Genomic DNA, 27,279 nt, shown 5'->3' with positions numbered 1-27,279 from the left:
CTTGAGGGTACAAAGCCAACCCTTTTTATTCTAGTGTGTTGCAACAGGATGATAGGAATAATTATGAATTTAAGAAAAGGCTCTCAAGTTATGATTAGGCCTTGAAATGATTTATCAAAAATATTTTTACCACACATAAGCCATTTAAATATCTATATTCACTTTTTTCTGAACTAATTTCTCATCATTATTATACTGCACCTGCAATTCACAAGAATAACGTATACATTTTATAATTTTTATTGATGTTAATGGAATGGATTTAAAAATCAAGATACAGAATATAAAGTTAGCAGGTGTTTATCACAATATATACTTACTGCTATTCGGATTATCTCCTATAATATGGTGTCGGCCACTCCAGTACCAAAGAAGCAATGTAGCATCACGAGATCCAGAGACAATATAGCAATCACCACCAATATAGGATTCTGATCTGGCAAGGCAAGTAACTACATCCCAGTGGCCAAAAACAATCTGAGTTAATTTTCCTGCAGTAGAAGAAATTACAAGTTTGATTTCTGTATGTATTCGCATTCTTTTTTATACAAGTGACAACAAGCACATTTAAAAAACAGTGAAACCAAATACATGTAATTCAACATGTTTTTGGCCCTTTTGGGCATTTGTAGCCAGCAGTAATTTGAACAGTCCAAAGGCTGCTCTAACTTGATGTAGGACAGATGGTCCTGTACAGAGGCTGCTCAAGGATCAGGGAAGTGCAAAGGTGGGCTTTAAACTATTCACCTTTGCACTTCCTGGACCTGTGCTCTGTGCAGATCAGCCACACCCCAAGCCCTGACCTTAAATGTTCAAAGAACATAAGAACGGCCATACTGGGTCAGACCAAAGATCCATATAGCTCACTATCTGTCTTCCAACAGTGGCCAATGCCAGGTGCCCCAGAGGGAATGAACAGAACAAGTAATCATCAAGTGATCCATTTCCTGTCACTCATTCCCAGCTTCTGGCAAACAGAGGCTAGGGACACCATCCCTGCCCAACAGTCATTTCTCCATGGGTTTTAACTTCCTGCTCTGCAAAATGATTTTACATAACAACTGGCTCTGTGGATGAGGGGAAAGCAGTGGATGTGTTGTTCCTTGACTTTCGCAAAGCTTTTGACATGGTCTCCCACAGTATTCTTGCCAGCAAGTTAGAATCATAGAATCATAGAATATCAGGGTTGGAAGGGACCCCAGAAGGTCATCTAGTCCAACCCCCTGCTCAAAGCTAAAGTTAAAGAAGTATGGGCTGGATGAATTGACTATAAGGTGGATAGAAAGCTGGCTAGATTGTCGGGCTCAACGGGTAGTGATCAATGGCTCCATGTCTAGTTGGCAGCCAGTATCAAGTGGAGTGCCCCAAGGGTCGGTCCTCGGGCCAGTTTTGTTCAATATATTAATTAATGAACTGGAGGATGGTGTGGATTGCACCCTCAGCAAGTTTGCAGATGAAACTAAACTGGGAGGAGAGGTAGATATGCTGGAGGGCAGGGATGGGATACAGAGGGACCTAGACAAATTAGAGGATTGGGCCAAAAGAAATCTGATGACGTTCAACAAGGACAAGTGTAGAGTCCTGCACTTAGGACGGAAGAGTCCCATGCACCGCTACAGACTAGGGACCGAATGGCTGGGCAGCAGTTCTGCAGAAAAGGACCTAGGGGTTACAGTGGACGAGAAGCTGGATATGAGTCAACAGTGTGCCCTGGTTGCCAAGAAAGCCAATGGCATTTTGGGATGTATAAGTAGGGCATTGCCAGCAGATCAAGGGACGTGATCGTTCTCCTCTATTCAGCATTGGTGAGGCCTCATCTGGAGTACAGTGTCCAGTTTTGGGCCCCACACTACAAGAAGGATGTGGAAAAATTGGAAAACGTCCAGCAGAGGGCAACAAAAATGATTAGGGGCGTGGAACGCATGACTTATGAGGAGAGGCTGAGGGAACTGGGATTGTTTAATCTGTGGAAAAGAATGAGGGGGGATTTGATAGTTGCTTTCAACTACCTTAAAGGGGGATCCAAAGAGGATGGATCTAGACTGTTCTCAGTGGTACCAGATGACAGAATGAGAAGTCATGGTCTCAAGTTGCAGTGGGGGAGGTTTAGGTTGGATATTAGGAAAAACTTTTTCACTAGGAGGGTGGTGAAGCATTGGAATGCGTTACCTAGGGAGGTGGTGGAATCTCCATCCTTAGAAGTTTTTAAGGTCAGGCTTGACAAAGCCCTGGCTGGGATGATTTAGTTGGGAATTTGTCTTGCTTTGAGCAGGGGGTTGAACTAGATAACCTCCTGAGGTCCCTTCCAACCCTGATATTCTATGATTCTACATAGGCTCATGAATGATTGTCAATATATAAAATCAAATGAACTGTTCCATAACGATATTACATTATTATACTGAAAGAACATATATTTGTCCCACATTAACATCAACGGCAGACCTACAATGTTAGTCATCTTTTTCTAATACTCCAATCAATTTTTAGTAATATGGGCTCCAAATATCTTACAGTGGAAATTTGATCAGAACACAAAACAAAAACAAAGAAACAAAAAATCCTACTAACTACGGGTAGTACATTGTGTAAATTTGCTTTCACATTAGATCAAACAAACAAAGAACCACACACTATCACTAAAACTAAACAACTGAATGTAGAGTCCATGTAAAACAAATCAACCCACCCAATCAAAAAGATTGTAATTTAATAAATAGCTTTGGTTCACCTTTTTACACAAGGAATCAATTAATTAATATCACAATGGTTTGTATAGCTTTCATTAGCAAAACAGTAAACTTTTTGGTTTTCTATTACACCCATTATCTTCAAAATAACATCCGTAAGCTATTACAAGCAGATATTTATAAAGAAGAATTTCTATAATTTCTTGGGTGGTAAGTAAGCACTCTACATTAAATACTGTTACTATGATTAAGCCATATAGTGACATAAGAACCCATAAGAAACAGGCTATTGTGTTTACGGTCACCTGTTTCTGTAGAATAAACCCGAAAGCTCTTGTCCCAGAAGCCACAGATAAGAATGTAGCGATTATCTGCTGTGACCACGAAACAATGTGCATTGATCTGGATGCTCTGATCCACAAGGTCTGTGATCTGCCGTTTGTTCACACCAGAGTTATTGGCTGTAAAGAAATGCAAAACACATTTATGAATAAGCCATTCCAACACCTTCCTGTCATGCACTTAAGGGAGAAAATGAATACATTTAACTTTCAATGAACTGTGAATTTGTTGTTCAGTAAGCATTTTGAATATAAACATTTGGAGCTGTCTATACTGGATGTCAGAAATATAAAATTATTGTGAGTCTTCAGGTTTCCCTTTGAATAAGGCAAAAGATTTTATATGCTGTGACAATTCTTGATAAACAGCCTAACACGTATAATATGTGATAATATTTTAAGTATTTTGCTGAAGTATTCTCTGATAAAAAAGCTACATACTGAACTTATGGAAAAATGAACGAGGTCCATTTATAATTCCAGTCCTAACATAAACAAACTGTATGGAGTCAATTCTTGGTGGTGTACCATCTGCGGTGAAGATCTCATCTTGTGTTATGTGGCCTTGATGTAACCCACACCTCCAGAGTCTTAATTGGATCATAGGGTTGACAGACCCAATCAGATGCAGCTATTTAAATCCTATGTGCATTCTTAAAATATGCCTGCTCATCAGGTATGGAGCCGGCACTGAACACAGTGTCAGGAGAGGCAATACCAGCAGGAAATCCCCCAGGTGGAGGAAGTCTGAATGGGCTATGGAGCTCAGATCCAACACTTCTAGCTGCCAGCTCTGAAATGGAGTTGTTAGTCAGGAAAGATTGGAAGTAAGGGGCTAATACGCCCAGGACATGTTTCTCCTATCAATGGGCACAGGAACTATGCAGATATTTCTCAGTAATCCAAAAATTCCTATTATCGCTAATTGGGGTTATTATGTTTAAATCCTTCACTCTTTGATGAAATAACATCTGAGAAAACAATCTTGTTTCAAACTTGGTTATAAAAATGAATATACAGAATGAGAAAGTGAAGGATAAATCCCCTGAACTACTACTTCTACACCAAGCCTTTCAGCAATTAATTAGTACAAAGAAAAGGGAACCTTTCGCTTTGAGACACTTCATATTACCGTCTTGCTTTCACTGTTACTTCGAAAAAGTGCTATTAAAAGACCCTCCCACACACACAATTTCTATTGAAAATTTTTGATTAAAAATCCCACAGCAAGGTTTTACAGTTAAAGCAAAACAATGACCATTAAAAACATAGGCCCCAACAATCCATTCTAACAGAGCTACAACATGGGGCCAAGCACAGAGGAAGTGGGAAAGGTGGTTTGCAAATAAATGAAAAACAGGTGCTGGCATCATGGGAACTGCATCCTCAAGCGTCCCATCAAAATGCCTGCTTAAAACACCCTGGATATCTATGTGGGATGGGAATTAATGCAGTTGTAGGAGAAGGTGGTCTACGCCTATAATCCCTATTCGTTTTTCTCTGCAGGTCCTGACGGGTAGCCAGGGCAGAGTAATAGAGGGATTATTGGCCTGTAGTGTTTCCTGGAAAGCGCTGGGATATACAACTTAAGGGACTTCAGAGTCATCCTTGAGTCCTTTAGCCTATGGAGCTTTATCTTTCTCTGTTCCGAAAAGAATGAGGATCACTCAGAGGGCAGGTCCTGGACAGTCTGTTGGACCTTGTGTGGGAGCCCAAGGACTGTAACCAGGAACTCCTATGCATGGTCACTGCTGAAGCCATGGACCTGGCAGCCATATCAGCCGCATCCAGAGCGGCTTATAATGAGACCTTTGCCACCGATTTTCCCTCATCCACTAGGGAGGAGAACTCTTGCCTTGCATCTTGTGGCAGCAAGTCTTTAAATTTCTGAATGGAGTCCCATGTATTAAAATCATGTCTGCCCAACAACATCTGCTGATTTACAATTCTGAGTTGTAACCCCCACCCACAGAATAAACTCCTCTACCAAAGAGGTCTAATCTTATTGAGTCCTTTGATTTTGAGGTTGCATCCTGATGTCCCTGCCTTTCTCTCTCGTCGGCAGCCAATACTATTAGGGGCCTGGAGGTGAGGGGATGGGTATAAAGGAGCTGATAACTTTATGCAGGTACGTAGCACTTTTGCTCAGCCCTTTTTGAAGTGGGGGGAGAGGATGCAGGAGTCTGCCACAGACTCTTAACCAAGCTCTATAATGGCCTCATTGAGAGGAAAGACTTTAGAAGGACCTGCAGCCTCTATAATGGCCTCATTGAGAGGACCTGCAGTGGCTAAAATATCAAGGCTGTGGGAGGACTGTTTTACTGCCTCCGTCTGTATGCCCAGATTTAAGGCCATTCCCTTGAACAATTCCTGGTGAACCTTATAGTCATCTGGAGGAGGTAACATGCCAGCTCCTGAGACTGCCTTGTCAGGGCAGGAGGATGAGGAGGCCAGCACTGGTTTCTGTTGCTTTTCCTCCCTTTCTTGATCTATGGGATCCTGTTGTGCCTGCTCCTGGAGTCTGGTAGCAGGCTCACTACCGGAGTTGGGAAGAGGTGCCCACCTGGTGGGAAGGTGCAGGACGCCTTTTTTGAAGCCACTGAATAGGAGCACCTGGAATATGCCCTGGAAACTGGGGAAAAACACCACAAATTCCAAAAGGGCCACAGGATCAGTGTAAAACACCGGTGACCTCCTGGCCCACCACTTGATGGTATTCCTGTGACTGGATCCATGGAAGGGTGGGAAGGTCTGGAGATGTAACGAGTGCAGATTCGAGGACAAGAGACCCAATCTCCTACTCAGAAGAGGATGTCTCTTTTTCAAGTGACCACAGGGGTGCAGCCCCGATGGGGCCAGTGATTGGTGCATAGGTGGAGAGGTTTGTAGTGAGGCCAGCATCGCAGGTTTCCCCTTTGATGGTAGTGTTGGGCGAGCTGTCATGGGTAGGTGAAGTTTGTCCGATACTGAGAGTTGTAATGATCCAGCTGGTTCCCCTATGCCTGCTGACACCAATAGCAATAGCTGTTTTACTGCCAGCGACACAAGTACCAACAGCAAGAGGAAATCCTGGCAGTCGCAAACACCTCGAGCATGGTGAGTACCAAAATAGTGTTGGTACAATGCAGTGCCGCAGATCTGAGAGCTTCTTCTGGCTCTGGACTCAACAGTACCTTGCACAGGTGCCGGAGTCAACAGTGCCAGCTTCTGCAATACTGAGGCAGAGGAGTCCTGGGGATCATCCTCTTTTGGTAGTCTGCTTTTTATGACCCTTCCTAGGCACTGGGGATCAGGATCAGTGCTGGGACTCTGACACAGTAGAAGCAGCTCTCCTTACTGACATTGGGGCACTCGGTGCTAAGTCTGACCAGCCTGGCTCAGATGGAAATCTCAGTCCCACCTTCATGAGCAGAAACTTTAACCTGGCCTTCCCATCTTTTTCTATGTGAGGCTTAAGTTCTTGCAAATTTGGCAATGGTCCCCAGTATGAGCTTCCCCAACACACTTGAGTGTGGGTCATTCAGGAGCATAGCCTTATTACAGGAAACGCAGGGCTTGAAGCCTAGTGACTGAGGCACTCCTTGGCACCAGCGATCAACAAAAAAGCAGATAAACACAGAAAATCTACCCCAATGGGTACCACTGAGAAATAAATATTTCTGGTGATTGTGAGTGCAGTGCGCACACACCAATAGTAGAATGCACATGTGCACGCACTGGAAAAAGAATTAATATTTGCCTATTTTCTGTGTAAAATGAAACACAACATACAAATATAGCTTAATCAATAATTTTTGAAAATACTGTTTTCAACTATATAACCATACTTTCATCCTTGACATACCAATCAATGGATCCATTTCAATGGGAAGATGATGGGCTTGATCCAAAGAATATCCTGGGGCTCCCCTGAGGCCTACAGATGAAAGAAGGAATAAAACAAATATGGAACTAGCTTATGAAATTTTTACATTCTTTTTCCAGTATTAGAATTGTAAAATGATTATACCCCATATAAATGCTTAATTTCTTCCCATTTCTTGTTATATCAGTTTTTAAGATTCCTTTTTCCATGTGACAAAATATATAAGTTATTTACTCAAATAAATAAAATTAAATACAAATATATATGCTAACTTTGAACCAACACCTGCTGTTGCTCACTTCAGCAAATCAACTCCTGATTTACAATGGTGTAACAGACCACTATGTTATATACAAATACTGGGACAGAGCCACAGCGCCATTACAGTGGTACAAAAGGGGAGGGAAACTGGCTTAAACAGCCAACCGGGGATTCCTTTCCTGGAGGGAAATTCATGAGTGGTGCAAAGCTCTAATCCAGCCACTGCTAGTATAAGGAATATTTCAGGGGCCTAGCCAGGAAGTGCCACATTTAGCAATCCTAGTCCACACAAGTGCTACTATAGAGTCATTACTGTTGGTGCAATGTAGAGCTATAATAAAAAAGTCATTATTTGCCAAGAGTCACCATACAGTGTATTGCACCAGAGTTTCCTCCTATGCTTAGAAACACATATCTTGAATATGTGTGGTTAACTGTTGGTTGTTGTTGGCTTTTACAATGATGGTCCCTATATGTGTGTGAAGAAGATAACATTGACACATTTCTCTGAACTGAATGTTCAATAATGAGTGATGGAGATAGTTATAAGATGCAGCCCCTCTCCCATCACACATGGATAGTTTATATTAACTTACTATTCTGACAGAACAGATCTATCTTAAATGGCAGTATAATAGTACAAGTGCATAAATTCCGTCCATTTGGGGAATAACATTCTAAATCCACTTCGGGTGGAAATGTTCTGCTCATTGAAACGGCTTCATTATTTTTTCAGTTTACTTAAAAAAACCCCATAATTAAAAAGAAAATGGTATCTAATTTGCTTTGTGCTGCAAACTGAAATTGTGTAAAGTGAGAAGCACTTCTTATTGTCCATAATCTGTGATGTTTTAGTCAGAATTGACATTTCAGAGTTTTCTACTAGTTGTGGCCAACTTACTGAAAATACATTTATCAAACCCTCTAACAAGTACAACTCTGGACCCAGCAAATCAGTCATGTTGCAAGATCTCACGCATGGTATCCATAAATGATTGGGAGAGGCGACTAAGATTTAAATTGGGCTCGGGACATAGCATGACGATCTTTTCCACGCTGGGCCACTAGACTGTTTGCCCTTACAATGTATGTAATTTATATATATATAAAATGTCTGGAAAGTGACGCTTATATTTATTTATTTCCTTTCCTTCCCAAGTCTCCATAAAAGGAAATGTAGACTACTGCAGAATATGAATACACACACATATATGGTCTAGGTATACTTAATCCTGTTTTAGCATTGGGGACTGGACTGAGTCACCTCTTAATTCCCCTTCGATACCTACATTTCTATGACAGGTTTCAGAGTAACAGCCGTGTTAGTCTGTATTCGCAAAAAGAAAAGGAGTACTTGTGGCACCTTAGAGACTAACCAATTTATTTGAGCATAAGCTTTTGTGAGCTACAGCTCACTTCTCACGAAAGCTTATGCTCAAATAAATTGGTTAGTCTCTAAGGTGCTACAACTACTCCTTTTCTTTCTACATTTCTATGATTCTGCATAAGACTCAGAATATTGTGCCCCAAGCCCCTGATTGTTTTAGCTTGGGCTTCTCTAGATGCATTGTCATTGTGAAGTGTATTTGCCTTGGAGAAGTAGATATAGTGAGGTAGTTTCAGAGATAATGTACCAGTAGTAGTATATTGCTGTGGAGTCTCTTAATATAGAGTGAGTTGCAATGGTCTAGTCCTGAGGACACTTCAGTGGTAAAGTCCTAATCTGATAGGGAGAGGAAAAGTCCCCTGGTCAACCAAAGATGTCAGAAAACACTATCTGTTACTGTTGTGATATGTGTATCCAGGAGCATGGTATATCAATGCCAGACAAATCATCCTTCTTTCTTATACAGGAGTTTGCTATACTAGGCTGTAAACATTAATGATTTTTTCTTTTCTATATTACTGAGCCACAACTTTTAGGCCCCATTTATCACTGCGAGTAATCCTCACAAAAGGGGTGGGATGGAGAGGGAAAATTGGTGGAGCAAGCACTTGTGAGGGAGGTAGCACAATTTCGGTGCAGGATAGTTGGTGGGGGGGGAAGGCAAATGACTCTTTCCACAGGTCAGAAGACAAACCCAATCTTTTGTAATGTCACCAGACATCTGAAACTTACTTTCACCATACCTTTTAGATTAAGAATCTTCCACTGACAATCCTTATATTTAGTAATAACATAGTCAGTTTCTACTGATGAAATAAATGTCTAGAGTAGCATGTCATAAAAGTAAAGAGGGTCCTCAATGAACCTTGTAAAATCAGTTTTACAAATCAGTAATTTAACATCTCACCTTAGAAAGCCAGAGACTTAGTGTGCACAAGCTATTATGGAAAAATTAAGCTGTGTTTACATCTTATGATGGTACCTGAGTATCTCTGTGCACAGTTTTATGTTCATGAACCTATCCTAAATGCTAGATTGTTGGATTATTATTGTTGGAATAATTAAGTAAAAAACACTACAATTAAATAATGCCACAGTTTTATAATAGAATATACACCTTTAAAAGTTCTTGTATAATTTAAACCTAAGTAGGCAAGAGAGACCTTTTAAGACTGTAAACTAAACCAGCAAGAATTAGAAAATTCAGCATTAAGACTGATACTCTGTTCTAAATTATACTGTTGTGAAGTAACAGAAAATGGCACATACAGAGTAAAAGCTAAGAACAGTGTAGAATTTATTTTGAATTTCTTGATTGTTTTGCTTACCCTTCTCTTTTGCCTTATTTATCCAAAAAGCATTGTGGTATTTTAGATAACTACCAGGTCGCACAAAGGTGCATGGTTTAGTTCACATATGATTTGTGAACTGAATTCTGCATGTTGGCAAAGAGGTTCATGTTTTACATGTATGTAAGTGAACAAAATAGTTACATGAACCTCAAGGAAATATCAAGGCCTATAAGGCTTCACTTAACTAAAGCATGGTTGCTAGGGAACACCTGAGGTTTCCTTAGCTACCGCACCAGCTATTATTTACCTTTGTCTCACTAAAGTGGTGGGAGTGGGTGCGTTTCACTACTCCCACTGCTCTACTGCCCACTAAAAGATCCTTTTAAGAAATGGAGGAGACAGTAACACATACTAGGAGGTTCCCCAAGAAGCCTGCTAATGGTCAAGGGTGGTTAGCCAATGTCCCCAGAAGACCTGAAAAATTTACAAAAGACTAACAGAACAATATTATTAAAACTAGTATTAAAGTACTGTAGGAGACTGACTTGTTTATGGTATCTTACATTGGGTTCCTCAACTGCCAGTGTCACAAATGACTGTAAGCAAATGACTCTTTTAGTCAAATGGCCACTACCTGTAGCAGGCTCAGATTACTAATTCCGAACAGAAAACATTTTTCAAATACATTTCCATTTCACAGTTTATATATGCCAACGACTACTTCTTGCCCTTCAAGCTTTCAGGCTATGGGGATGAGCAAAATTAATATAATTCTCTTTTAAAAAGAGATGTGTAAAACTCTGGATAAACTTTGGGTACCTCTAAATGTGGAGGTACCTGATATAATACTCAAAGGTAATGATAAGTCAGATACCTGGATTTGTTTAAACTACCTTTAACCAGATAGCTGTGCATCACCATTGACATGTGTATTGCACAGTGACAGAGCACAGAAACATTTAGAATAGAAGGGAATGTTGAAATAGATCGATGACCACTTAGTTGTTCACAGGGGTAATCATTAAGTTCTTCTACTTCACCCATACCGGACACACTGTAAGTGAAGCCAAGGAATATAGTCCTTTAGTTTTTGCTTGTACTATTGGCTCTTGTGACAGACATCTGAATATAGCTGACACTCCCTCACACAGTGAACAGTGATACACACATACTAGCTAGGCTAGTATTATGTATTCCTGAAAATTGTGGCATATTATATATGTGGCATCAAGAATAATAGTACTGTCCCAAAAATGCTACATCAAAGATTGATACCGATGTAGCACAAAGCAATTGGCTGCCAAGCTCACGTGGTGGCTTTAGGGAGGGTGCTTCTTGGAGTGATACCATGGAAAATGGACACTGTGAGTATTCAATATACACATGGATAAATGGGTAAAAATGTGTTGCCTATCTGTAGATGAGTGGGATTAACCCAGCTACTCCACTTGAAACTAAATAAGATTCCACTGCGTACAGAACATTTAAATAAGAGATCTATCTATGAGCACATACCTACTGTGTTGTGCCATCTATTCACTGCAAAAAGTCTGCTGCAAGTCACAGTTACCACTGCAGGAATGGTAAGGTGGGGAAGTGTGTTGGCTGCCACATGTGTGACAGGAGAATTTGATGGAAATTTCAGCACCATTATAACATCCTGCTGCATCTGATCTTTAAACATGAGTGGACTCTGTGGAAGGAAACACTGTTGAGTAGAAAGGAGAAGAGAGCAGAAGAAAACAGAAGGGATAACACAATTAGTGAGGAGGTCTGAGGGAAAACAAGGTTAAAGTGAGTAGGCAAACACGTGTACATACAGGGAAAACAATGCTATCTGCACTAGCAATATAGGAGGGAAAACTATTGCTGGATCATTACATGAGGACAAATAGAGAAGAGGTATGGTTAAGGTCCATTAGGTTATCATTACAGGTTGTAAAATGATAAATCAGCATTAATTCAAAAAATCAAAACACAAAACTATCAGAACAGTTAATATTCATACACTGTAGATAGGAGTCAAATAGAAGAGTCAGTTAACCCATTATTACATCAAAAACATAAAATTGTATAAAGTCCAATGGCTGAAACAAGAATTTTTAGAGGAGGAACTCAGAAATCCCACAGATGATTAGTTATATTTCTAATGTATTATAGATTTAAGTTAATCCTTTAGAGAAAACTACATGAATTGACTTTACCTTTTAATTTCTTACAAATCATATTTAAAAGTATAAATGATTATAAAATCAGGGTCATGATTCTGTAGGTAGAACATAATTTTTTTTCATGGCTAGTAACATTTTTATTATCAGTGAGATTATATGAATCATAGAATCATAGAACTGGAAGGGACCTCAAGAGGTCATCTACTCCAGTCCCCTGCACTGGTGGCTGTACTAATTATCTAGACCACCCCGACAGGTGTTTGTCCAACCTGCTCTTAAAAGTCCCCAATGATGGAGATTCCATAACCTCCCTAGGCAATTTATTCCAGTACTTAACCACCCTCACAGTTAGGAAGTTTTTCTTAATGTCCAAGTGCTGCAATTGAAGTTCATTGCTTCTTGAAGCCCAGTTTGAATGTATTAGATGTCTTCATAAATTAACTGCTGTATCAACTAGGATGAATTCTAGGAAGTTTAAGTAATCTTTTGCTTTTCTGAATCTATTGATTTAAACTGCTGTCTAAAATACATTATCTACATTTTTAAGATCTAAAATATCTAGCTATCATGTAAATTTGCAGATACTGTTTAATTTAAAAAAGAGCAAAACTAAAATTTCCAGAGGAACTGCCATTTGCACAATGTGATTTTCCTTATGTGTAATGGAAACTATGAAAGCTAATGAAAATATTATGATCTATTTACTGAAACTTCATAGGAAGTTTCTTGCCCTCAGCTGTTTACACCAAAGACGCTAATACAGACAGATACCAGTATTTTTCACTTTGGCTACATAATATAATTCTCTAATGAGCACATAAAAGAGTGCGTTGGTAATGAATGCTGAAGTTCAAATTGAAATTACAAGGACATAATGTGTTCTTTCACAGGAATGGACAGAAGGGTTCCATCATGATTTGAACTACATTTCTTCATTCATGACAAGCAGCCAATGTTCATAAGTCACTCTGGAACGTTTCTCTCTTTTTTTGAAACAAAATGTTTAATATGAGAAAAGCATGCAGTCATTTTTATTTCATGCGGTTATAATCAGCAAATACATATTTATGAAGATAGCAGTTTTTAAATCCAAGATTGGGCAACAGAAGTCAGTGACTGTAGGAAGTTAGAGCTATTCCAACTTCCACCTTGCTGTTCAAGAGCCTGCATGCAATTTCTGCACAGAGTAAGGGCTACGGCACTGTAGGCAACTCAGGGCATGAAAAGAAAGTGTTACTTAAATAGGTATTTTATGACCTATAAAGGATCCTCAGGTTGAAAGGAAATAAATTCCCAACCAGCAGTTATATCTCACCAGGTGCATGGCAGAGCTCCGAGGCGGATGTGGCTCAATAAGCAACTGAGATGGCGTCTGTCCAAAGTTCTGTATCTGTGCCTCCATGGCCTGCAGGGAAAGGAGAGTGATTGTCATAATCAATATGCATCAAAGAGATAGGTCAACACACTATTTGACAATGCAAGCAAATCCTAAGTCAGCCATGAAAAAAGTCCAGAAAATTCACCGGGTGCTCTTCTCTCAGGCTGCAGACTCATCCAAGTGTTAGTATTTTGTAGACAAGCTTTGCTTCTCCTTTCAAGCATGCTTCAGTTAACCAAATAACCATTCTTATTTCCAGTAGCTGGGGTTACATGTGAAAATGTTAACCTGTGAGGACATGCAGTTAAGGTCTTGAGAGATTTCTTTGCACCAAATACAACACATATACCTTAATAAAGTCCTTTGTAAGGAGGAAAGTATGAGGATCTCTAATAAAATACGCCTCTGGGATCTTAAAGGAGGGGGAAAGCAAATTGAGAAATAAAATTCATGGATAATGTATAAGAAAAAAACAATCACAATTTCACTAACACAGCAGTTAAAAATAAAAAAATAATGGAAATGTATTGTTTCAAGATACACTATAGCTACAGGAGTTACAATAAAAGTCTTTAGATAATCATCTAACTTCTTGGTAGTATTCTTTTACCAGATAAGACAATATTTAGTTTTTGTGTTTATTTTGGATCAGTTTTCATACCACAGAATATCGATGGTTGTAAAACCATGAAATATATAATTAGTAATTTCAACTTTAAATTTCGGGACCAAATTCTGCTCCCAGTATATGACACTGAGTAGTTCCATAAACAGTAGAAACTGGCCCACAGACCGAAATGTTTCAACCACTTACACAACCCACTCAGACATATAACTGTTTTTAAGCTATATTTAAAACAATTGCTGGCAATTTTTTTTACTGCTGTCTCCACTAATGATACTATTTAAGAACTCTATATGCCTTTCAGATACACAGGCTGCATTTCAGTGGATTTCAGAAAATCCAGAACTACACTTTAAGTTAAGCAGCTGATTTTAAAAAATACTAAGTAGTATATACCCATATATTTGAAAGGACTGTGCCCTAAATAATTTTCTTGTTTGCGTCAATGATTTTCTCACCTTAGCATGCAAAGAAAACAGCACCTGAAAAAGCCCCCTAAAATATAAACCCCATTGATAAATTATATTATTTCTTTTAAAACAATTTAAGAGGCAGTAGAACCTCTTCAATGTGCAGTCTGATAAAATGTACTCTTTATAGTCCACACAAAACAACTGTTGGCCTCTCCCCATTTCTCAAAAAAGAGGCTGTAATAGATGCCATAGGGACATTAAAAATTTTGGTAATATTTACAAAATATTATTGCAATATATTTCTAATATTCAATGAATTATCATAAATAATATACTGACAAAATAAGAATCTAAGACAAAGTCTAACTGATGTCAATTGATGACTTTCCATTGACTTCAGTGGGCTTTGGATCAGGCCCTGAGTGAATAAAGTCCATTTTGTGATGCGTTATTCATGTTTTTATAATAATTGCTTACTCACTCATTAATTCACAGAACAGGCTAGTTTGCAGCGGGTCTCCTGAGGCCTTATCTTGCAAGGTGCTGAGTATCACCTAGAAACTGAGGAGCACATTCAGTTTCTATTGACTTCATCTCCTAATAGGAGCTCAGCATCTTGCAGGACCACAGATGGGTGCAAACTGGCAAGTTTCCATTGTAGCTGTATTTTAAATACACAGAAACTTGATTCAATTCAACACAGACATAGTATTTTATATTATGTACGTTATTCTGTCACAACACTTTTTATTTTTTGCTTTAATTTGTGTGAATTTGGTGTTCATAAGTGCAAACAAGGACTAATAGCAACAGTTAATGCCAGACATAGTGGGATATGCAGGCTTCCATGCAACTCTGGTAATAATCAGTTGAAGCAAATAACTCCCACTTATCAGTGGTTCAGACAATTATCAAAGTTATTACAATAGTGCTTTTTAAGAATCATATTTTGAAATACAAATGTGAGTTGTTATATTTACTAGCAATATTGATCACAAAACATACATTCCTCTACCAGTTTTTATAATGGTTGCAGTACTGATAGTTTCCTCCTCTTGTAGAAGCACTGCAATTAATTATTACATTTTGTAAACTGATGCCCAGTTCAGATTCACTCATTTGGTCTCATGTTGCCCGGTCTCAGGAATATTCTGATTGTTCAGTTATAAAGACAATTTACATAAACGTTTTTGACTTTGCCTGGCAGTTCAAGAAGATTTATGATAGCAGAGGATGGAGAAAGGAAGAATACCATGGAAAACCAGGATGACTTGTTCAGATGACAAGAGATGGACACTTAAAACTTACCTGTCAACAGTATCCATTATTTTACAACTAAAGATGTTCTAGTAAATGTTCACTACCTTTACTTTATGCTACTGATCTTGAAAACAATGAAGTTACTGGTAATCCTGGCAGTGAATTGAAGGAGTACCAGGATCAAGGTCTTAATCTGTAAACAGGCAATACTGGGTATTGTTGTCAGCTTCTACTCACAAAGATACTAAATACAAAAACCCCAAACAATCCTAAATCCCTCTGTGAATGATAAGTATTATCTTTTTCTTGTGAAAATGACTTTTTTTAAAACAATGTTTGGAACTTTTTAAGGAAATGAAACTATATAAATAGCTTTTGTTAAAATGCATGTAACATTACTATGCTACTGCACAAGGGGCACCATAAATAATAAGAATTTGCAGGTCTAGCTCTTCTTCTTCCACACAGCTCAAAATACTTTAGAAAGGTAGATAAGTCTTATCATTCCCATTTTATATATGAGGTGAAAACTGAGACACAGAGAGGTTAAATGACTTGCCTAAGGATACATAGCATATCTGCAGCAAATTTGGGAATAGATCACAGTTCTCCTGATTCCTAGCCCTGGGCTCAGTTTACTAGATCATAGCATACACAGATCAAAAGCAGATTCCCCAGAACACCTCTAGTAATTCAAGCAACAGGCAGGAATAGGAAATAGCTATTATAAACAATTTTTATATAACTGGCAGTGCACTTACAGTATTTCAAATTAATCGCAGGACCTGTAGAGGCATAGAATTGTTTTTTCTAAATAATCACATCTCTTGCTTTGTATAATGTTCCTTAAAATTCTATTCCAATGCATCATTTTCCTTTCTCCTATCCATCAAGCCCTCAGTACCAATGTACAAAGCACTACCATCACTCCTTGAAACACACAATCATTCTAGCTACTTTAATATTTTTCTTATAGAATTACATTTACTTTTATTTCACCTTCAAAATGTCCTCAATGGAGAAAGAGCATTAGCTCTGAAAGCACTAGCTTACCAAATTTAAAGCCTTTGAAACAGTGAAACAGCAAAACTACAATTATATTAGTGTTAGCTTACTTAGTAAGGCATTGCAGGAAAGTAATTTGAGGAACTGAATAGAGACTCCCTGCTGTTCTACCATACATAAAACAAGATTTGTACTCAAACACTTTAGGGAGCATTTGGTAGTGTATGGTCAAGCTTTTATATCACAGAAAGATAAAACAAGGTCTTAAGGGAAGGAATTAGGGGATACCTGTCCCAAAGCTGTTAGTTGTATTTCACAGGTCCGACTGAGGAAACAAAATGAATCTGCTAAATTACTGGCTGTTTGCAAGTTGAAAAGGACATCCAGCTCAAAGATCCTCATTTATATAACCAGGAGAAATATAACTTTATAATGTTCAAAATAAAAATATTGTTTCTCCTAGAGTAGATAATGGATAAACATGTTGTACATAGCCCTGGATGCACATCAATATAGACACATCTTGGTTACAATAAGTAATACTCTAAAAACGATGTATTTTGCTCATGAGCAATAGATGCTTGTGTTTATATTTTCACATTTACAGATATGCTTGACATACGCCAGGCCACTGGGAAGCTGAAGGTGCTTGCACCTTTCAGGATCAAGCCCTATTGTCATCCTGAAGAATGAACATGCAGCTGTGTTTGTCTCTCTCTTAGTGTGACCTGACTTTGGCATTTTGGGTGAGTATTTTATTTTCACATAAAAGAAACAGAAATCAATTCTTCCATTAAATGACAGAGGGAATCTTTGTTTCTACGAGTGTAGTAGGTAAAAAGGGCACATTTATTAAATGTCAAAAACCCCCCAAAATTAAGTTTCTTCATTACTGACTGAACTTGTAAACACAAACAGAAACATTTTATGGTATAATGGCTTTTTATTAGTTATTTTCCTCCAATATATTTTCAAGATGAACATGGAGAAACACAGGGACTATTATTGAGGAAGAAGCCCCTGGTCCATCTAATCCAACTAGCCCCTCTTTGATAATAATGACCAACGCTGCCTATGTAAAACATGAAGCATAAATCACTTTAATGCATGTAATTACAGACAACTAAATAGCATGGAAGGAGTGGGAGGTTTTCTTAAAATTACTTATATTTTTATTTACAAATAATAAAACAATGACGTTACTGGCTACAGAGCTACTTCATTTTCTTCCCATTTGTCAATTATTCTAATGTCAGAAAAGACTAATGCCAGGTTCAGTTAAGCTTTCTAGGATATCTTATTTCACCAAAGCTTCATTACGTTTGACTTAATTTTTCTGCACTTCTTTAATTGTTAATTCCTATGATACTGGTGAGTCCACTGAAATTTTGTCCTACATGAGCCATCTGCTCCTATTGCAAAGTGCCTCCAGTTATGCCAAAGTCCAGTGCTCAGTTTGCATGGGTGGAGACTGAGCCCTAACTTGGTGAGCTGAGGGAGGATTATTAATTAACTATTATTATTAATAGTTTGTATCACCATCTATTGCATAGAGAAAGGGAAGGAATGAGGTGATATCTGTCCCAAAGGTAACTTGAAAAGGCTACTTGTCCTTAAGCACTATTTGTTGGTTAGTTATGTATGTTAATAAAATGGCATCCGATTGAATGATTGGGATTCTGTGACTTCAATTAATAAATTTGAGCAAACCACTAATAATGCAGTGAAATTAATCTGTAATTAATCTGTAATCTGAAATTAATCCTACCAACACTACAAGAAGAATTCTGTGTGGACTCCTCCTGAAGGTTGAAACAACAGACTGGACTTCTACATAGAGTGATTCTGCAGACGTGCACCGGCTGAAATTGTGAACAAACAGCATCACTTGCCCCATAACCTCAGCCATACAGAACGCAATGCCATCCACAGCTTCAAGAAACAACTCTTATATTATAATCAAAGGGGCTGACAAAGGAGGTGCTGTAGTCATAATGAACAGGTCGGATTATGAACAGGAGGCTGCCAGGCAACTCTCCAACACCACATTCTACAGGCCACTATCCTCCGATCCCACTGAGGAGTACCAAAAGAAACTACACCATCTCCTCAAGAAACTCCCTGGTATAGCACAGGAACAAATCTAAACGGACGCACCCCGGGAGCCCCGACCAGGGGTATTTTATTTGCTACCCAAGATCCATAAACCTGGAAACCCTGGATGCCTCATCATCTCAGGCATTGACACTCTTACAGCAGGATTATCTGGCTATTTGGACTCTCTCCTCAGACCCTATGCTTCCAGCACTCCTAGCTATCTTCGAGACACCACCGACTTCCTGAGGAAACTACAATGCATTGGTGATCTTCCTGAAAACACCATCTTGGACACCATGGATGTAGAAGCTCTTTATACCAATATTCCACACAAGGATGGACTGCAAGCTGTCAGGAACGGTATCCCTGATGAGGACACAGCACACCTGGTGGCTGAGCTTTGTGACTTTGTCCTCTCGCACAACCATTTCAGATTTAGGGAAAACTTATACCTTCAAGTCAGTGGCACTTCTATGGGTACCTGCATGGCCCCACAGTATGCCAACATTTTTATGGCTGACTTAGAACAGCGCTTCCTCAGCTCTTGTCCCCTAGTACCCCTTCTTTACTTGTGCTACATTGTGACATCATCATAATTTGGACCCACGGGAAGGATGCCCTTGAAGAATTCCACCATGATTTCAACAATTTCCACCCCATCATCAACCTCAGCCTGGACCAGTCCACACAAGAGATCCATTTCCTGGATACTACAGTGCAAATAAGTGACAGTCACATAAACACCACCCTATACTGGAAACCCACTGACAGATTACCTACATGCCTCCAGCTTCCATCACACGATCCACTGTCTACAGCCAAGCCCCAAGATACAACCGCATTTGCTCCACAGTCAGAGACAAACACTTACAAGATCTTTATCAAGCATTCTTAAAACTACAATACCCACCTGGGGAAGTGAGGAAACAGATTGACAGAGCGAGTACCCAGAAATCACTTACTACAGGACAGGCCCAACAAGGAAAACAACAGAACACCACTGTCCATCATGTACAGTCCCCAGCTAAAACCTCTCCAGCATATCATCAACGATCTACAACCTATCCTGGAAAACGATACCTCACTCTCACAGACCTTGGGAGGCAGGCCAGTCCTCGCTTACAGTCAGCACCCCAACCTGAGGCACATACTCACCAGCAACTACACACCACACCACAGAAACACTAACCCAGGAACCAATCCATGTAACAAACCTCATTGCCTACTCTGTCCCCATATCTCTAGCAACACCATCAGAGGACCCAACCACATCAGCCACGCCACCAGGGGCTCATTCACCTGCACAACTACTAATATGCCATCATGTGCCAGCAATGCCTCTCTGCCATGTACATTGGCCAAACTGGACAGTCTCTACGTAAAAGAATAAATGGACACAAATCAGACATCAGGAAAAGGTAACATAAAGCCAGTGGGAGAACACTTCAATCTCCTTGGACATTCCATAACAGATTTAAAAGTAGCCATACTTCAACAAAAAAAACTTCAGAAACAGATTTCAATGAGAAAATGCAGAACTAAAATTCATTTGCAAATTTAACACCATTAATTTGGGCTTGAATAGGGACTGGGAGAGGCTGACTCACTACAAAAGCAACTTTCCCTCTCTTGGTATTGACACCTCCTCATTATTGGGAGTGGACTACATCCACCATGATTGAATTGGCCCTGTCAACACTGGTTCTCCACTTGTAAAGTAACTCCCTACTCTTCATGTATAATAATGCCTGCATGTACCTGAAGAAGTGGGTTTTTTACCCACAAAAGCTTATGCCCAAATAAATCTGTTAGTCTTTAAGGTGCCACTGGATTCCTCATTGTTTTAATCTGCATTTGTTTTTGTATATGTTTATCTTTGTATTCAGTGAATAGTGGCACAGTGTTTCTTAATGTGTTCTCTCACACAGCCAGCATGATTAACAGCCCCTAAGCACTCTGTTCTTCAGAGCAAACATGATTGACAGCCCATTGGTGGATAGCATACACAGCCTGAAAATGTTATTGTTTTGTACTAATGGTGTGAGATATTGCTTTTTTATTTGTGTCTACAGCTGTTAAATGGCATCAGTATCTTCAGGACGTTTGATAAATTAGGTTAAGAATATTGATTTCTGTTTTATTATTGCACATTTGGAGGGGAAGAAGGGTTGCATTTTACAAATAAGCAGTGACTCAGCTAGTCTGGATTCTTCAGTGCAGTTGGTTATTTGATCAAGTGAATGAAACATGGGCTCAGGGGTGGATTTAAGTGACAGGCCACAACTTTAATAATTTAACAGTGGGGAGGGGCCCAGGTATTTTACTGGATAGAGTGTGAGATTAAATGGCCTCAAACCAAATAACTGATAATTTGGGATTGAGCCATTTCAGCCTAACCTGTAAGGCTCAGTCCACCACTAAATCCTCTTTATCCACTAAATTCCATCCTTTTGTGAGTGGAAAAGAGGGTACAAAGAGGGACCTCAGTCTGTGAAGATTAAAGTCCTTACAGGCAAAAGGTCCAACAGCCGCATCCTGAGTCTCTGGAAGCTGACCCTTACCACCTTTATCTCCACTGGGATACTGGCATAGGCGGTGGTGGTAAGGTTATAGGGGGCTCAGATCCCCCTGTCTCAGGAGCACGTGCTCCAAGAGTGTTCTGGAGTGCCATTCATGCACTTGGAATCCAGGATGGTGCTATGCCCTGGCACTTCGGGAAGTGGCCATTCCCCACAATACACACATGGGCAGTGAAGCCCAAAGACATTTCTCCCTCCCGCTCATATTAACTTGCCAACAAGGTAAAGGGTAAGGCTAGAACACCACCTTAAAATGTTCATCACTCTTCCTCCCCCTCCATGTGATGCTGGAGACCTTGAGTGAAGCCAATAGGACTGTTCTGAGCTCTCAGGTGAGTAAATCACTATCTGCCCCCAAAGGGCAGTCCTCTTCATCCTGATTGCTCCATGTGGAGCGAAGACAACCTCATGAGAGGGGGACTTGGGAGAGGGTTCCTCTTCCTGACAGCTCTAAGGGGGTGGGAATAGTTCCACGGAGGTGCTCTTCTTCCTGACTACTCCATGAGGGCTCCCCTTCAGAAGAAATGGCATGTTCATACTCTGATAATAATCATATCCCACTATTCCCTCCACTACATCATCCCCCTGCTTCCTCAGACCCTATCATCCCCTGCTACATCAACCCCTCTGCTTCCACCAAACCATGTTCCCATCAGCCCCCTGATTACCCCATCAGCCTCCAGCAAGAAATGGGATGGGGTGGGGTATCATATGGGGAGGGCGCTGTCTGCATACACATAGATGCATCAAGTGATGCTGTGGTGGGTTCCTCCAAATCTGTGAGCAGTGAGAGCCCACAGTCTGGAGCAGGGAGCAGTGCAGACCCACAGGACAGAAGAAATGGCTGTGGGGTGAGTGGGGGGGAAAGGCTTAACTCCTCCCAAGAATATTTTCACCAGCTGCCTATGGATACCGTGGCAAGTTACAACAAATTTAACATTCCTATATGTCTTTCCTACTATTAAAATTCCCATTCTTACTCCTTTTAAACTAGAAGGTGCCATCATGATGCTGCAAAGAAGGTGAAATACCTTCTGGACACCCTACAATTAGGCCCACTGGAAAAAATTCCCTCCTAATGCAGAAGAACAGTGATTGGTCAGATCCACAGCATCCTAGAAACATAGGTCAACATACCTGAATTACAAGGAGAGAGAGTGAGGCAGCAATGGCAGCAAGATGCCCCCTGGGCACCCAGAACGGCTTTTAATTGAGATGGTGAGGCCGGGTGAGAGCCATTTAGCTCTCCCAACTTTCCATTCTTGAAGATCACTACTCCACACACTTTGAGATAGGAGGAAGAGCTAGGCTCCACCATGTCTGTGGCCAGCTATACAAGTCATCAGAGACTCCACCCCTACAAAGGGGGCAGACTTGGCTGGAAGTGCAATGTTAAAACACACATTATGTAACTACTTCTGAGGGACCAGGGCCTACACAGAACATGGTGCAGTCTCAGCTGTCATGCAACCATAGCCTCTCAATGGGTAGACCATCCATGAGGCTTGTGGACTCATTGCCGCTCAGCCACTATGAGGGCAAATTTGAGCTGGATAAAGTTGTTCAAAATTTTGAAGAATTCTATTCAATTTTTTAAAAAAATTCCTCTCCAAAGCAAAAGCAATTTGCTCCTTATTGTAATTTTATATAATATGATTTTCTACAAATGTTACAGAATTATATATTTAGTGGGTGCTATAAAAAATCTAAAGCCATAATTTATATTATGCTCATGTATAATTCCTGTCCCATGATAAAATTTACTGAAACACTTTTCTGTTCATTGCAGCTGTGCCAAATGAAAAAAACCTGATCTTTCAACATCCACCCAAATGTGTATTAAGTTTATAAAGGAAAATCTTACTTTCTTTGACCATTCAATGGCTGAGTACAGAACATTACAAGAGGATTTCTCTGCTAACTCTAATACAAGCCAGATAAAATAATTCATTAATGGTATATCTTAGTGTCAAGAACAGGTAAGATTGTGAAAGTTGGTCAATCAGAATATTCCATTTTCAGATAATCGATAATTTTACCCCAAAATCACTTTCCTCTTGTTACTCAAATTAGAAAGGAGGGATTACCCTGGAATTTGATTTTAGATGAATGTAGGTGGCAGTTTCTCATCACCCAGCCTGCACCCACATCAGATAACAGACGTCAAAGTCCTCCTCATTGCCCAGGCTCCAAAACTTATGGTTATATTCCTGGGGCTCGATGAAGGAATTACCAGGGGAAGCTCTATGTTCCATGTTGTGCAAGTGGTCAGACTATATGATCTTTCCCTTCAGGTGTTTAATTCTATTAATCAGCTCCTCTTAAAGGTCCTCATCCTTCAATGCAATCTACACACATGGACATTGTTTCACTGATGTGGATTGAGAATGGGGCTTATTATTTTTTGTGACTATAATGAAGGGCAGAAGGCTCCTACAACTACAGAAAAGCATCTTTTTGTATTTAGAAATCAAAATAAAATAAAATAAAATAAAAATATTCTCTGTGGGCTCCCTGCTGTACAATTCCTGCAAGTTACCACTTGAGTCGCTTGTTCATTAAAAGATGCTACTTAGAACATCATCCTCCCTGGATGCTCTGATTACTTCTGCCCTTTCTGCAATTCCACATCATCTTCAAGTTCCTCATCTTTAATTCCAAAGCCCTGCATAACACTGTCCCCTGCCTATCTCTCTCCTCTTTCATTTTCTCCCTTTCTCCCCGTAGCTTCTTAGGTTCATCGCACTACTTACTCCTAGCGACACCCTTTTTCACCTGCTTCTATTTGCTGAACGACTGATGAGATACACGGCTAGTAGTCTGGAATGGGGTGAGGAGGTCTTAAAAATGTCTGTTGCCACACTGTTCTCAAAGCCACTTCCTCCGCTTTGTCTTCCAAGAGGGGGACTTGCAGGTCAGTGAAGTCTAAAAAAAACCGGCTGTGCTGGAGCTGCCCCTCCCCACTTGTTCCATCCTCCCCACACATTTTTGGACAAGAAAGAGGAAGGAGCAGAACTGAGTGCCACTTTCCCTTCTCCACTCACTTGAGAAAGCAGCAGCATCCATCTTTGATTACACATTGCTGGATGCTGGTCCAAATGCGGCAAGTAGTTGAAAAGATGGCCACAGATGAAATGGGAGAGTTGCAGTCTTTTTAAAGACTTCCCCTGATCCTGCAAGATGGGTGACTGAATGCCTCTGCACTCCTAAGGCCCAGAAGTTCACAGAAGCAGTGAAAGCCTAGCCCTGCTGTTCCCTCACTTGTTGCATCAGCAAGATCCAGGAAGATGAAGAACTCTAAGTCCCCTGACCTTGTTTCATTGCCTTAATGAATGGTGGGAGTGAAGCCAAGGCTTTGGCATGGTGTTGCCTCTGCCGGTTTGAATGGAGTGTGATGTTACCAAAATTGTCTAACCCCCTAGATTTGTACTAATCTAAACCAGAGATCCCTCCCCATGCTGCAGATTGGTGAGGTATTTCTGTATGCTGTCTGAGAGCTCTTTAATTGTATGTTTGGGGCTGAGTTAGAGGGAGGAGTTTTGTTTTTGGTGTCTGCACCAACTTTAGTACCATTTGATAGACCCTATTGCCTTTGGTTTTGCTTAAGACTGTTTTTAAGTGCTCTGAGGCCTTTGGGAAGGGGCACCCTACCCATAAAAACACAATATTATTACAGTAATACCAGCAGGAGGTTTCAATTAGACTGTGAAACTTTACCCACTCTTTTCTAATTAAAAATGTTTTTCAGTGGCTGAGAGATTTAACAGTGCTTGCTTATAGCTGTCCTAACTATTTTTATATTTTAAAAGCATAAATGTGAGCTTTAAAAATTATTTAAAATTAACAATAAAAAGATGAAAAGTTTCTGCAGGACACATTTGGAGAGGGAGTCATTTTCTTTATTTAATTAAAACATATTAAATGTCTCCATATCTTTCTTTGATCTTATCTCCATCAACTCTGTTCTTTATTCTCCTTTTCCTTTTCCACTACGTCTCCAATTCAATTTCCCCCATGCCATTTCAATGTTCTATTTCCCTTTCAATCTTTTTTCCTCTCCTGCCTATCCTTTCCTCTCTCCTTCCCACTTTTGAAGATGGTCATGAACTTGAGTTAATAAGCACTAATTAGTATTTCCAAAAAGAATAAAAGACAGGACAGGTGTAGGTGATATAAGAAATAAAAGAGACGGGTGAGTATTGCTGCCATTATCTGTTTAACATCTGTGACAAGCTCTAAATTCCATGCCAGCTGTTGTGGTAGCAAAACTGCAATAAACGAAGGCCCCTGATAATAATACATAAATAATGATTGCTGAGCATATCTATTAACAGCATTTGCATCATATTTTTATGGACTCCAGTCCATTCAAATCAGTAGAGGAACCTGAATGTATCAGATTTTCCAGACAGACTACAACAATGATGATCTTCTAAGGAACCAATCTGGCCATAATGAAAATTTTCCCCTGATAATGAATTAAGTTTTTAATGTAGTCCTCTTAATAAACTGCTAATTTAAGTTTATACACAAAAAAATCATTGGCCTGAAAGCTAAGGACAAGTTATAAAAAAAGAAAAAACAATTTTAAAAATGCAATGGATCATGATGGGAGCCAATCTAATTAGAACAGTAAACTCATCACACAGACTGACATTGTGACAGAGTTACTGCCAGTACATTTGGATTCACACTATGGTCATTACAGGCTTGGCAGTGTTACACCGCAGAATAGACATTACTGATGGAAAAGTTTTAGATCATCCAGTCTATCGTCCTGCCAATGCAAGATTGTTCCCTATATTTTCTAGTGGTTGTTCATTCTAGTTTTAAAAGACCCAAATAATGGGGATTCCATAATTTACTCTGGAAACTATTTTATAGCCTAATTACATCTGCCAGGAAGTTTTTCCTGAAGTTCAGCCTACATTTTCCTTTTGTGAATATCCTTCCAGACTGTGATAGATATACACTTCTGGTGACACACTAAATAATTCCTCTACCTTACTTCGTTATAGCAACCTTCAGATATTTCTAGATTTTTACTGTGGCCCCTCTTTACTCAGTCACCACTTTTCAAGCTCTTTAAATCTTGCCCGTAAATCAATCTTTCCTGTCCTCTCAACATTTTGATGCTCATCAATGAACTCCCTCCAATCTTTCTAATAAGGATACATCCAAAACTTCATAAAATATTACAGATGCCGTTGCACCAAAGCAGGAGAGAGAGATGGACTATTAACTAATAGGGACTTATTCTCCATTGGCTAGGGCAGCCAAAGAGGGCACCAATGCTACAGCTCTCTTTAAAGAGCCCTGTTGGTAGAGTTTGCATGGAGTCCCAGCAGAGAGGATAATAGAGCCGCAATTGTGAGTAAACGATAGGGACTGATTTTTGTGCTAGAGCTTTTCTGGTAATTTCTATAGGGAATGGAATATTTTGTTCAAATCGGAGTAATCTCATTTTACATAGTTTAATTTTACTTCAGGTGGTCACAGGCCAAGCGCATCTTTGAATTTTTGGTATATTATAATCTTCAGATGTAGATACATAAATAAATGAAGCTATAGTGTCAAATCTAGAGAATGCTTCCTTGTGGGATAAAAAAGATTAATCGAATATCTAAACTAATGAGTAATGTCTCCCGTCATGAGTTAGGTAACGTATATACTTCGGAAAGCTGAATCGAATGAGATATACACTATATTTTATTCCACTTGCTTTACAATTAAGAACATACTCTGTGGGGAAAGCCAAGAAAAAAGCAAGAAAATAGAGAAACAAATAACAGAGCAGGCCTTTTGAGAGTTTGCAGGAATACAAAAGAAATGGTATTTAATCATGAAGGAATGCATTTTAACCGTGATTTTTTCTCTTCTGGTTTATTATTGAAATAAAACATGATCACCATAAG

General features: G+C 39.6%; 1 protein-coding gene across 2 annotated transcripts in view; it reads right to left on the bottom strand.

The window, feature by feature from the left end:
• The window catches only part of NBEA (neurobeachin), an 867,588-nt gene that overhangs the window by 20,159 nt on the left and 820,150 nt on the right, over positions 1 to 27,279 (bottom strand). For both annotated transcript variants that reach the window (XM_084617023.1, XM_084617024.1), the window contains 5 exons: positions 13,323 to 13,412; positions 11,352 to 11,544; positions 6,876 to 6,947; positions 2,996 to 3,151; positions 321 to 491 (listed from right to left, as the gene is read on the bottom strand). In XM_084617023.1, the coding sequence (XP_084473149.1) occupies positions 321 to 491; positions 2,996 to 3,151; positions 6,876 to 6,947; positions 11,352 to 11,544; positions 13,323 to 13,412 (682 nt within the window). The remainder of the gene's footprint in view (positions 1 to 320; positions 492 to 2,995; positions 3,152 to 6,875; positions 6,948 to 11,351; positions 11,545 to 13,322; positions 13,413 to 27,279) is intronic.

This window comes from Lepidochelys olivacea (assembly GCF_965140295.1).
Source record: "Lepidochelys olivacea isolate rLepOli2 genome assembly, chromosome: 1".
NCBI classification, from domain to species: Eukaryota; Metazoa; Chordata; order Testudines; family Cheloniidae; genus Lepidochelys; species Lepidochelys olivacea.
The sequence above is the reverse complement of the archived record's forward strand: the minus strand, read 5'-3'. Positions and strand labels throughout refer to the sequence as shown.